The sequence below is a fragment of the Diachasma alloeum genome, unplaced genomic scaffold (genome assembly GCF_001412515.2).
Source record: "Diachasma alloeum isolate Michigan unplaced genomic scaffold, Dall2.0 Dall_scaffold_00203, whole genome shotgun sequence".
In the NCBI taxonomy this organism is placed as follows: domain Eukaryota; kingdom Metazoa; phylum Arthropoda; class Insecta; order Hymenoptera; family Braconidae; genus Diachasma; species Diachasma alloeum.
Window position 1 is genome coordinate 2,116,003 of NW_021680368.1, and position 14,207 is coordinate 2,130,209.

Sequence of the window (14,207 nt, forward strand, 5' to 3'; positions counted from 1 at the left end):
AAAAAATTTTCTCCCCCCCCCCCATTCCGAGAAATGAAAAAAAAAATTTCCCCCCCCCCCCCACAAATCTGAATAAAAATTTTCCCAAAAGAAAAAAAATCTCCCAGTCAAAAAAAATTCTCACATTCTCGTGCTATAATAATAGCCCACCCCTCCCCCATTCAGTTTCCGAAATATTCCTCATCATAAAAAAATTTAATTTCAAAATTTATGAGAGATACGAAAATTTTTATATTTCCTCTTCCAGCTCTCATATTTTTCTAAAAAAAAGTTCCATCAAAAAAATGACACCCCCCCATTACGAGATATAATTAAAAAAGAATTGAACTCCCCCCCCCCCCTCCAACGCCACGAATTGAAAAATTCCCCAAAAGAAAAAAAAATTCCCAGTAAAAAAAAATCTCACATCCTCATACTACAATAATAGCCCGCCCCTCCCCATTCGCACCGGCCGTATAAACACGCTGAAGTTGACAGACAACCAGATGCTGCTCTCATGCGTATCTCAAGGTGAGTGCAACGATGCTTTCGCCGGGCCAAGGTCGTCCGGGTGATCTTCCCCGCCTCGGTGATCCGTGAATAACCGGCAGCGCCCTCTTGATAACCGCCCCAACCCCGAGGATCCTGACACAAGAACCGGGCCGCCTCCTGGGTGAGTTCCTAAATCTATCAGAATGTGTTGGAATATAGCCAGAGGACATTAACTGTCACTGGCCGGTTTGTTTGAGTTGTTTCCTCGTCCTGAAGCCCCGAAATCCCGCCTGAATTCTCGTCGCCGCGGCTTGCGCCACCTGGTTCCGCTTGCGGACGAGAAATCCGCGGACTCCGGCCTGAATTTTCGTCGCCGACTTCTCCTCAAGTGAATTCTTCGTGTCCTGACGCTTCAGGGCTTTTTTACCACCGGTTATATCACGAATTCCGTTTTCCTCCTGCCGCGACGGCGGTCGGTTCTCCTTCAATTGCTTGCGGACGCGGTAGCCGCGGAAGTTCGCCTGAATCTTCGTTGCCGCTGAATTCGCCTTCATTGTCTCCGCTTCCAGTGGAGTATTCGACATGGACGGTGTCAGTCACTTGTTGTTGAATTGTCTTCGCTGGGAGAATTCGTGAAGCGCCACAGGAGAGAAATCGCGCGGAACGCAAGTACAGCACGTAACGCAAGTGCGGAGATCGCGCCGGTGAAATCGCTCCGGACACAACGAAAATCGCGTTTTCGGCCGGTTCTCACTCACTTCTTTATCCGGCAACTGATTTATTTACTTATTTAGTTGATCTAATTCTTCAGGATAATTGTTGATCGTCAACCAACTCTTTAATTTCATGAAACGCGAGTTTTCAATTAATTATTCTCGCGAGTTGTGCAATTTGAAGAGATTTATCACTTTGTTTTCCAATGAATTATTGATGATGTATTCTTTATTATCACTTGGCGAATGGGCGGTCGATTTGTTTGCAAGGAAATTGCTTCTTCACTGTTCGGGTCCGCCGTGGAAACTGATCCAACAGCCGCGTGCTCAACGGGATCTCTATCAAGTCTCCCGCGGCGTCTGCGCACTATCGATCAATTGGACGTTTTTTTTATTGTGACAGTTGCGGAGTTGGGGATTGAGAGGATTGTTTTATTCTGCGGGGTTACGTAGAGCCTCTGGGTGGGGGCACGTCATTGTTCGTTGCGCTGATCAAATCTATTTGACGTCATTATTAATTAAGACTAATTAACCATGCGAAAGGGGAAAACAATTTTTTTTCTGGAGGTGTTTGTTTTTGATATATATTTTTCAACTTTGTTCGTCAATTGAGGGATCACAGCGATGATCTTTCATGGTTAAAATATTTTAATAGCGATTATTTAGTTTAGGATGGAGAATTTAGTTTAACTGGAAAGATCTCACTAAATCTCTGATATCTTGGGATAAAATGATCCGATTCGAATAAATGAGGACTCATTTTAAAGGTTTATAAATTACCTTCAAAATGGCGGCGGATTTTTTCCATTTCACTCTGCCGATCCCGAGATATTTACAACTGAAAATGACCCTCTCCCCCCAGCTCTTCCTTCTCTTCATTTCCATCATCTCATAAACATCTCCATGGTTTTTTAAATAAATAATTACGAGGTTACCATCATGATCATGGTAGGAACAACAATCCCGCCCTTGACCCATATCAAACATCCGCCTGGAAATTATTTACATCAAGAATTTGTTTTCTTAAAAACGAATAAATCCCAAAAAGTAGTTCTATTTGTTCATCTGTTGACTCTCCTCTCCAGCCATCTCGCAATTTCCACAGTATGACGTGCGTAATTCTCACTCCATGTGCCTGAAATGAGGACGCACCGAACCCCAAGTAAATTCCTCCGATCATTGAATCCCCCTCTCGACATTAACAAACCCATAAATTCATTGTCTTCAATAAACCCTGATTGTGTCTGATACGACAAATCGAAATTACATCCCACCATCGACACCCCCTCCTCCGAACATGAGATCCCTTCATGAACCTCTCAAAACGCTTCGCCAAAATAAATAACAAGTGGAAAATTGTTTTTAGATTAATATAGTGTAGATTTTTGCTAATAAATCGGCTTCTATATTATATAATTCATTGAAATTGTATTTTATCAAATTCAGTGGAATTTCTTCTTCAATCAATTCTGTTGATTTTGCCTTTGCTTTTGCTTCCGAATGGAAGCTTTGCAATCGTTCAAATTTCAGTTTTGGATTTTTTATGTTGCAATTTTTTTAATTTTCCATTTTTTTAGAAGATCGTTTGTTCCACAATAACTAAAAAAAATGTTCTGAATTGATTGAATGATGGGTTAAAAAATTTGTTTGGATGTCCTTTTGACGGAGTTCGAAGATGAAGGCGATAGCAATAATAATTATTTTGATTTATTTGAAAATTTGCAAAAATTTTGTACTGAAAAGAAATCTTTTTCAATTTAATAAAATGAAATAAACAATGAATTATATATGATAGAAGGAAATAATGTGCAAAATAACCATTCGTAAGCAAAAACGTTAATTTATTAGCAATTCCCCACTTATTTTCTTGTTATTAGTTATGGTGAGCCAAATTTAAAAATATAATATATGAATGAAATTTCCAGTCATGTCGATGCATCTTCGGACGTTTTGGACCATAATATGTTAACACAAAAAATCCAAAACTCAAACCTGAACGATAACAATGCGTCCACTCGGAAGCAAAAAATCCCAAAATCTCCCAAATGAAAAGTCGCATTCTCTCTATAAATACTTGCTGACACCACTGAAAAACAAAAAAGAAATCAACAAACATGAGACATCATTAGTCACTGCCTCCAATGATGAATGAAAAACTCCAGAAATAAATTGCGAGGAATCAATAACTCCTGAAAAAAATTATCTCTAAAAATAGACGTAAACGTCGAGGCAACCAAAAGGGAGAAATAACCGCCAGCAATCACTCGTTGCGATAATCACGGTTGATCCTCGCGTATGTCATCACTGTTCTATTACTCCACCTACGCACGCGGAGATGATTACACTCTGCACTTTACGATCATCTCCGCACGAGTTACCCCCCCCCTCCCTCTCTCCCGCCCCGCCGTCCCCCTGGACGTTGAAAAAATAAAAATGTTAAATCTGCTGAGTTTTACGTATCCTCCCCTCGTTATAATATTAAACAGAGAGGGACTATTAATAAACCCCTCGCACACGAATGGGTGCGTCACTCGTTGGGCCGTTAATATCCATTGTAAACTCTGTTTGCCAGTGACCCTGACGACATTCTGTGTATGCCCAGACCACCGAGTCAACTATCCATTCATCCATAATTGGTTCGATGATTTTTTTTCACTCCAGTGTTTGTCAGTTTTCCGATGCAATTGTGTGAGTCAATGTTTTCTGGCCTTTGTCGCATGCTTCAATGACACTTCTCCCCCTGAGGTGCTATTTCGAGGCTTCATGAGGGTCTTGAGTCATTGTGACGGAGTCAACTACGTCACAGTGAATGTTGATGACGTCATGGTTCACCCACGTGTGGTTTTCAATGTTCATGGGGGATTTTGTTCTTGGATGGTATCTGTTGTTTGTGATTATCTGGGGATTGAAGGGAGATTTTTGCTGGAAGTTGTTGTGGAAGTTAATGTGCGAGCTGGGGGAGACCCTTTTTTCGGTTTTTAATTGAGGAAGTTAACTTTAGGGACCCGTAAGACCATTTGACCTTCAAACAGTTTTAGAGGTCATCTGACCCTCACGACCATTCGACTGTTAACCCTAAACGTTCTCAAGGGTTGTTTGACCCTCAAGACCGTTTGACCTGTAGATCTAATCGTTGCCGAGCGTGGTTCGACCGTCAAGACCATTTGACCCTTGGAATATCCTTAAGGGTCAATTGACCCTTAACTCCAAAGATCGTTAAGAGTCGTTTGACTCTCAAGATCATTTAACCATCAAAACTAATTATTCTCGAGAATTGTCTGACTCTCATGACCATTTGATTCTCAATTGTAAGCATCCGTAAGGGTCGTTTAACCCTCAAGACCAGTTAACCCTCAACGTCAAATATGCTTAAGAGTCATTTGGCTCTCAAAGACCATTTAACCCTTAAACTTAATAATTCACGAGGGTTTTTTGACCCGTATGACCAGTTGATCCTCAATTACAAGCATCCGTAAGGGTCGTTTAACCCTCAAGACCAGGTAGCCCTCAACGTCAAATATGCTTAAGAGTCATTTGGCTTTCAAAGAGAATTTAGCCCTGAAACTAAATAATTCACGAGGGTTTTTTGACCCGTATGACCAATTGATCCACAACTACAAATATCCGTAAGGGGTATATGACCCTTAAGACTAGTTAACCCTCAACTTCAGACATTCTTAATGGTCGTTCGGCTCTCAAAACCATTTGACCCTTGAACCTCATCGTTCTCGAAGATTGTTTGACCCTCATGACCATTTGATCCTCAATTGCAAACATCCATAAGGGTCGTTTGGCCCTCAAGACCACTTAACCCTCAACTAGAAATATGCGTAAGGGTCGTTTGGCTCTCAAAGACCATTTAGCCCTTAAACCTAATCCTTCTCGAGGGTTATTTGACGCTCACGACCATTTGATCCTCAATCCCAAACATCCGTAAGGATCGTTTGACCCTCAAGACCAATTAACCCTCAATTTCAAACACCTTTAAGGGTCATTTGACCTTCAACTAAATATAGTCATTTTTTTCTGATATTTCACTTTCGCCCGCTTTTCCTCAGATTCTGAGATATTTCCCAGAAACTAATTTGCTTCAAAATAAAATTGACACATGACACAGTCCCACAAATCTCTTCAGACAAATACCTAAATTTATTCTCCAACTGATGACGTCAAAACTACGCTCTTCATATTTACAAACTGATAAGAACGATTTGTGGACTTTTCGCACGCACCTCTGACGTCAGACCTGGTCGATAAATAATTATCCTCGATGCACATGATTGACGGTATTCCAAGGAGTCATTCAAGCGTGACCGAGACATCTAGGGCATTCCACCCTCCGGAATTTTCCGCTTACAAAATTACACATTGAGACTATTACCCACAGTCCAAATATTCCGCTCAACCGCGTTTCCCCAAAGAATTTCCTTCAGCAAATTTGTTTTCCTCCACAAATCGCTCGGTACAAGGTACCCTCAGAGATTGTTAAACTCCCAGAAATACGATGAACCATCGCCTGTTTAATAGACAAGTTATTTCATACATATGTCTAAGTCTTTTCTAGCTCAAATCCAAAAATATTCAGCCGGTATTTTCTATGATGCCTTAGTTGCCTAGTTTAGCGAGAAATTTTTGGCAACCATCAGTCATTAACTCATCTCAGATATTTTAACGAATTTACGTCAATATCCTAGGAATTTTTTTTTCTGTGGGTTAATTAATTGAGATCACGTCAATGATTATTTCACTACTCTTTTTTTTAATGAAAAATACTTTTTGGATTCCATTCATATTCTTTTTTTTGCCTCTTCTGTACTCCCTTGTGTCTCAAGACCCCTCCCCCTCATCATCTTCTCCAGAATCATCCTGGAGAAGTGATGCCCACTTCCTGGAACAATCTGCATCATCGTGATTCATCGACTCAAGTTCTTTCATATCTTTTTCCGGAATTGCTGGAACTTCTGGAGTCTCTGAGTCTCTCTCGCCTTCATCTCACTCAGAATTTTAGCTGCTTCCCTTCGCTTATCACTCTTTTTCTTGGACTCAATTCCATAAACTCTCTCGTATTTTCGCCAGAGGCGTCACTTCCAGGCGCCGCTGGAGGCTGGAAAAAGCTCTCAGCCGCTGGAGAAATTTCAGCATCTTTGCCTAGCTCTATTCACCTTCCTTTTTTGTCTCTTCGGCACTTCCTTGTGCTTCTAAAGACCCCTCTCCCTCCTTCTTATCTTCTCCAGTGATAATTTCTCCAGAGTCATCCTGGAGAAGTGATGCCCCCCTTCCTGGAACAATCTGCATCATCGTGATGGGAGACTCGATCCTTTCTCCTGCAAGTTGACTTTCTTGAGAGAGGCTCAACGACTTCATGGGGTCTCCAGGGGTCAGGGTCACCTCCAGCAAGGGTCTCCTGTCGTGCGAGGCCATGGAGTCTTCAGATTCATAACGCAGGAGTTTCCCCTCTTTCATGGGAAAGCCTAGGATGGCTAAAGGGGCTTCCAGTGCTCCAGCAATATCAATTCCAGGTTTCTCCAGGACTTCTCCAGATTCGTCCTCCAGGGGAGTCGATGTCTCCTCTTCCGCAGTTTCTGAAGCTTCCTTCGTCGCTTCAAGTTCTTCAATATCTTTTTCCGGAACTGCTGGAACTTCTGGAGTCTCCGGAGTCTCTTTCGCCTTCATTTCACTCAAAATTTTAGCTTCTTCTAAACTCGTAATCTCTTCGATTATCACTCCTTTTCTTGGACTCAATTCCACAAACTCTCTTGTACTTTCTCCAGAGGCGTCACTTCCAGGCGTCGCTGGAGGCTTGAAAAAGCCCGCAGCCGCTGGAGAACTCTCCGCATCTTCGACACTAGTTATAAAATTCAGGTATCCACTCTCGACTGCACTCTCGTCTTTAGCGAGAACTACTAGATCCACTAGTTTAGTGATCTTCGGGGGAAGACCGAACTGGAGAACTGGAACTCCTGCAGCTAACTCAAACATCATTCCCACGGTTTGCTTCGGGGTTCTGTCCCCTGCATTGGGCTCGTTTTGTGGGCATTCAGGGGTGAAGATCCTTGGGGCAAAGTCCAGCAGCGGGAGGGGAATGCAGTCATGAAATTCTCCAGTGTGACGTAAGCCATCTTCTCCGAAAGCTCGTTCCATGGAGATTGTGGTTCTCTGCATGGCGTCTTCTCGTCGCAGACGCTTCCGAGCTTTGTAACCCCGGAAGTTGCTCTGGATTGTTGTTGCTGCACCCTCCAGCTCCAGTAGGTCCTTCTCTGGAACATCCAGGTACTCCAGGGGGCGCTCGTCAATCTGGAAAAAATGAAAATGAAAGTGGGAGTCAATTAGTTCAGGAATTGAGTGGTTTTTGGAGAATATCTTTGGAATGAGTGGGTTTAGAGCCAAATCAATAAGAACCTTTTTTGGAGAAAATTTCATTTTCTCCAAAAAAGGTTCTTATTGATATCGTAGATTTGCGGATGGATTTTCCATAAATCGACATTTTGCGGATGGATTTTACAATCCAAATGGATCAATTCGAATTTGCTTGAAAATTTTTATATTTACGGATACGAAAATTAAATAAAACGTGTTCGGCACTAATTTTTTCTTTTTATTGTTCATGTTTTAAAAAAATGATTTTTATAAAAAAATAAAACGAAAAAAATTTTTTTTATAATTTTTAAAATGACATTTTATTTTTTATTAAAAAATGCAAATAATTAAGAACTAGTTCTAAAAATCACGAAAAAAAATGTTTTCTATTCATTTTCATAATGGAAAAAAATTGGATTGGAAAACCCATTTTAAAACTGTTCAAACTTGGCATTTGAAATTGTAAAATAATCTATTTGTCAATGACAATCACTCCCGGTATGTAAATACAACATCCGGTCTCTAGTTATCATCAGAACAAAGAAAGCATTCGGTGTATTCGAAGATTCGTCGTTACAGCTGACGACAACACGTGTCCAAAAATGACTTGAATGCAAGTGACGTGCAAAAATGACTGGTGAATGAGTCTGATCCATTCTGTACGTAAACTCCTGAATTGTGCAAGCGTGGGCTCGGTCCAAGGTTCCCCCAATTGCACAGCGGATCGAAATGCTCTGAATGCCCAATTGTTATCGCACTGTTTATTTTCATTGAGCTTCATCTCGATAAATTTTACGAGATATGAATTACGTAAAGCCGTTGATGGTTTGTTTTGGTTTTTGAGGTAATTGGAAACTGGGGCGATTGGCTCTAATTGTCGTGGGACGCATCGACGTGGCGTGTTAACAGTCAATGAGTGCATGAAATGCATCGTTACATGAATTCAAGTAATTAAGAAAAATTAAGGAATGATTGGCATTAGTCGGAGGTAATTAATTGAAATGAGAATAACTGACTCGAAAAATGAGTAGTGGGAATTATTCATTTACCGATCTCTGGAATTTCGCTTTTATCTCGATAACAAGTGATTTTATCAAAAATTATCTGTAAACCTTTTCTATCACTGAGGAAATTCCCGACAGAAAACGTCTTTTCACATTTCCTTCCGAATCCCCTCAATCTCGATATAAATCAACAATTAACATGTGACCAATGAATTACTCAATTTTTTACCACCTTTTCATCATCTAACAACACCGCAGTAATTCATAGAAATGATCCCGGAAAAAGGCTCTTGAAAGCCTCTTGACGATAAGAATATTCGTCATTTATTCCATTCAATCGTTTTTTCTACGCTTGAGGGGATCCTTACATGAACTCAAGTAATTAAGGAAATTTAAGGAATGAATGGAATTAATCGGAGGGAATTGATTGAATGAGAATAACTGACTCGAAGAATTGTTTTCATAAATTTCATGAATTGAAATTTTTAGTAATGAAAAACGAAAAATGATGAAAATGAATAGAAAATATTTTTTCACATTTTCCTCTCGATATGAATCAACAATTAACATGTGAACAATAAATTCAATGCTTTATTTTTCACCACATTTTCATCATCTATCGACACCGTAATAATTCCCAGAAGAGTTTTCCCGAAAAAAGGCATTTGAAAGACTCGTGACAGTCCGACAAAACCATTAGTTAACGTCGCGCGTGACTCGGAAGACAATTACAGGTAAAAATAAAAAATACTGAAAAATGAGACACAAGAATATTCGTCATTTACTCCATTCAATCGTTTTCCCTCCGCTTGAAGGAATTGCGTAATCGTTTTGACGGTCGTAGTAAAGCGTCAAGGTGCTGTCAACCCAGTGAAGACGAATCGTGCGCTTCTCTTGGAAGCAAGAACCTTGGCAGAGAATCGCACGAGATGTGCAATACATTACCTGAAAATAATTACAACTCAAACTCCACTTATTCTCTAGTACTTTTTGCTCTTTCACGTATGAGAGAATTTAATACGGTTTCTTCAAGGAATTCTATTGAATTTCTATTGGAATTTATGCAATTTTAGAGTGAAATTTTGGAAAGAAATATTTGAGAGAACAAAAATTCAATAGATTTTAATTTCTCTGCAGAAATTTTGGAGCATAAATTTTTCAATTTTATTTACGGTATTTTCATTTTTTTCTCTGAATGAAATGCAAGAAAAATTGGAATATAATTAGTGTAAAAAAGAATTAATAGAAAAATCTAAGGCTTTCTTCAAGGAATTGTATTGAATTCTTATTAAAATTCTATAAAAATTCGATTTATTTTTTTACGTCAATTTTATCAAAGATTATACAACTTTGTCGTGACATTTTGTTGAGATATTTGATAGAAAAAAAAATCAATAGATTTTCATTTTTCTTTAGAAATTCTTGGGCATAAATTTTCCAAGTCTTTTTTTACTGTATTTTCATTTTTTCTCCAAATGAAAAACAAGAAAAAAATTAAAAATTCACGCCCGCGAATTCTTAAAAAAAAATCCCAACAGAATAAGTTGTATAGAAAAATCAACATCTCAAGACTTTTTTCCATAAAAAATAGAATTCTTTTCAATAGGCCTAATGCAAAAAACAATTAATAGAAGAATGTAGCATTTTATCTAAAGAATTCTATTGAATTTCTATTCAAATTCTATAAAAAAATTCTGTTTTTTTTACTGTGACATTGTTTAAAAGATATTTTCTACTTTTCTAGAAAAATCATTTTCATTTCTTTCTCCTAATAAATTTTTTTTTTAGCTTAAAATAGAATTAAAGAAAAAACGTTCGAAAGAATTGACGCAAAAATTCTAACGTCATTGTTACACATTTCTAATATAGAAATTAAATCGAATTTCTTAAAAAAGCGGTAGGTTTTTCCACTCAATTTTTCCACACGTTTTAATTTTGAAAATTCCCGGGATTTTATCAATCTCGATAATCTCAATGTCATAACATAATGGTCAAGCCTCCCTCCCGTGGTATGAGGGGAATCCCCGGAATAAGGCGCTAATGGAGGGAGACTTAATGTTCAACAAATGACTGCGGAATGTTTTTGAAGGTCAGTGGGGGCAGATTCATAGCTCGAAATCGATCGCCAGTTATTATTTATTGCTTCCGGTGCTACTGGAATTTGTAATTCAATTTTGGGAAGTTATATTCTTACATCGGGTGGAAGTGGTTGGACGTTGTGGATGGAATTCAAAGTAGTGTGATCACGCATCACTTTTTGAAGACCAGAGCGAACGCGCGTGCTGATCTATCACCTCATTTACTTGTGAGCGGCTTCCTTTTCATTGAAATTTCAAATGTATTCAATTTCATTCGCTCAGAAATGCATTGCAAGAATGAATGATGAGTGAAAAATCAATGAACAATTTAAACTTTTCGAGCACTTCCAAATTTTGTAAGTTTTTTTTTTTGATTTTCTTGATGAAGAAAAGAGAAGAATAGAGTGAAAAAAATTGGAAAATTTGAGTCGAGAAAATTCTCTACTAAATATTTCAATAGGATAAGTTTCGTCAAAAAAACTTCGTTAAAAAATCCTGGGTAATTGTTTTTTTTTAGAGAGATTAAACAGTCCGATACAAAAATTATTGACAGCCTCACACCTTCATTTTATATAATTTATGTAACGGTGTCATGGATGAAAAGAGTCTAGTCAAACGAGAAACTATTGTTAAAAAAAATTTTTTTAAGAATTTGAATTCAATTTTTAGACTCAAAGCTAGAATTCCTTTAAAAAGCGAGAGGGCTACGCCCACTGCTCGCTCCGCCCGCCAACTCTCATATGACCCTCATCACCCTTATTTGGACCCTTAATCTGACCCTTGTCACCCTCATTTGGACGCTTAATCTCACCCGTATGACCTTTAAACTGACCCTTGTGGCCCTTAATCTGACCCTAGTGAGCCTTATTCTGATCCTCGTGACTTATTCTAACCTTCATGACCCATATTCTGACCCTCGTAGCCATGATTTTAACCCCCCTCACCCTTATTTTGACCCTTGTGACCCTTAATTTCGAGTACTAATTTTTATCACCAGAAATCGATTTGGATTTTTATAATGAAGAGATATCAATGACAAATAATTAACATTCACGTCTCTAACGAATTGCTAAACTAGGATAACTGCATTTTTTTCGAAAATGCGTTTTTTGGTTGAATCACTTCCCATCAATTTGTGGAATCGATTTAGCCAAAACAAATTTTTTCGAAAAATAGTATTTATCCCGCTTTACCAACTCACCACAGAAGTCGTACCAGTTAAAAATTTCATCATCGTTTAAACAACGAAAAGAATAAACTCATCAACATCTAACAATCCTTCATTCAAGTTAAATGGATAAATTAATGAAAACATTTACTATTCAACAAAATGTAAAAAATCGAGTTCTCCTCATTGCCTCACAATTTCCATTCAAATAACAAAAAATTCCTCAACACCAATTACCACAAAAATGCAATTATCGTGTCCTCCCCCCTTATTTTTCCATGACAAATCACCATAAACTTCAATAAATCACGCAATAAATAATTTCTCATGCACAAGATCATGATGCAACTCCTTGATTCAACAATATCCTGATTTCGAACGAGTCGCAAGCTGGTCGAGGGTTAAAAACCCGGATGTAGGCTATCGTCAGGTCTATCCATCCTCTCTCACTCTGCGTGGTAACATTCGATCAGTCTATTTCGAGAAGTAACGGCAAATCGCGTGTGCAAAAAGCGTTTTTGGCAATGAGTGAGGAGCGAAATGGATGTGTATGCGGTGCTGTGACACGAGGCCGTTGTCTACTAGAGAAGAGACACCCGTCGGAATCATTCGAGACATTCTGGGGCATAATGGGACATTAAGCCCAAATAAACAAAAACAAATTGAGAAATTTAAAAATTCATCTTCACTTTTTTATCGAATTTTTTCAGTTTTCTGTTTCAATTTTTAATTTTTGTGATTTCATTTTTCATTTCGTCTTTCATTTGGAGTCGAGGAAAATTGAATCTCATCAATTTCATCATCATATTTTTGCATCAGAAAATAGGCCGATGAGTCGATAAAAATTTGCCGAATTTTCAATGTTTTAAATAGAGTATCTGTTATTCTTGTTAGTTTAAATGGCGAAACGAGTTGGAAAGATTTGTTTCTCTGTTTAACTCATCTCAGCTGACAATTCTCGGCTGCATTCCGCTCATTCCCCATTTAAATTAACCCGATTGTTCAACTCCAATGGATTTGTTTTCCAAACGGTCCAATTTAAGAACCATTCCAAGAAGCCCAACGACCCCGGGGGATTATTGGACTGCTGTTCGGAGATTTCTCGGATGTTCTGAGGGGAGATTTTTAACGAGACGTGACAAAAGTGGATCACAATAAATCGGTCATAATTGAAAATCGATAGTTCCGTGATGTTCAATTATAAATCGACTTGATTATAAAACATGCAGAAGTTTTTTTTTTGATAAGAAAATTCATAACGGGAAATTTACTGTGACATTTCCCCCTAAAATCACTCATCATCATCAACGTAATTGAAATTTAATTAACAATAAAACGACTGCAATTTTATTTTCATCTTTTTCTATGTTTCGGGACAATTGTTGATCAATCAGTTAATTTATTTACTCTTCTTTGAGTATTTTAGTTAATATTCGAGGTCGACCCCATGTGCTTCCATTGCAAGTTGCACAATAAAATAATAAAAATAAAAATAATAAAAATAATTAGCTTCGCCACTTCTGCAATAATTAAATCTAATATTATTTTGTATTACTTTTTGTTCAGCTGTTATCAAATATCTTCTTCTTCAAACAATTTAAAACTGATCGCAAAGTTAATTTAGAAAAGGGAATAGACATTCTACTAAAATCGATCATAATTGAAAATCGATAGTTTATTGATTTTCCAGTATAAATTGGTTTGATGATAAAACGTTCGGAAGCTTTTTTTTAAATGATAAAATTCACGATAGGAAATTTCTTGTGACATTTCTCGCCTGACATCTCTCATTATCAAGATAATTAAATCTTGAAGGCATTTGTAACGTTGAAAGGAACCACAATTTAATTTTTCGTCTCTTTTCACAAGTTCCGGACCAATTGTCGACTAGTCCGTTGATTTATTTACTCTGTTTCGAGTATTTTTAATTATATTCGAGGTCGGCCCCATGTGCTCCCATTGCACGTTAACTAACAATAAAATAATATAAATAATTCCCTTGACTACTTCCGCCATAATTGAATTTAATATTCCTATTATTTTATTTCAAATAATTTAAAACTACTCTGAAAGTGGATTTAGAACAGGGACTAGAAATTATAATCAAATTTCCTAATGGAAATCCTATGGAAATTTTAGCATCAGGATTAAGTTTCGCTACAAAATTTGTATTAGATTATTTTTTCCGATTAAAATGTAAGAACTGCCGGCTTCTATCGTCAAGTCAATCAGGAAGATTAATATGAACCTAATCATTCCTCATTAATTCACTCCTGCCTTGAGAATTAATCCCAAATGATCATTCACAGACAAATAAACTGCGCCGTTCATGTTAATAATCTTCATAGAAATCCAAGTCATTAGATTTCCATTAGAGATTACTCCCACGCACCCCCCCCCCCCCCCCCCCCCCCCC

At 37.9% G+C, this 14,207-nt stretch overlaps 2 protein-coding genes across 2 annotated transcripts in view; both read right to left on the bottom strand.

The window, feature by feature from the left end:
* Positions 1 to 707: 707 nt before the first annotated feature.
* On the bottom strand, positions 708 to 1,055 carry LOC107035999 (abnormal spindle-like microcephaly-associated protein homolog). Its single transcript, XM_029125946.1, has one exon. The coding sequence runs from the start codon at positions 1,053 to 1,055 to the stop codon at positions 708 to 710; it is 348 nt and encodes a 115-aa protein (XP_028981779.1).
* Positions 1,056 to 5,659: 4,604 nt separating this feature from the next.
* The window catches only part of LOC114841078, a 14,424-nt gene continuing 5,876 nt past the window's right edge, over positions 5,660 to 14,207 (bottom strand). Inside the window, exons 3-4 of the mRNA XM_029125947.1 lie at positions 6,347 to 7,478; positions 5,660 to 5,700 (exon numbers count right to left, since the gene is read on the bottom strand). Coding sequence (XP_028981780.1) covers positions 5,660 to 5,700; positions 6,347 to 7,478 — 1,173 coding nt within the window. The remainder of the gene's footprint in view (positions 5,701 to 6,346; positions 7,479 to 14,207) is intronic.

Excerpts from the sequence above, each read along its gene's own strand:
- LOC107035999 (XM_029125946.1), bottom strand. The coding sequence starts at position 1,055 with ATGTCGAATACTCCACTGGAAGCGGAGACAATGAAGGCGAATTCAGCG.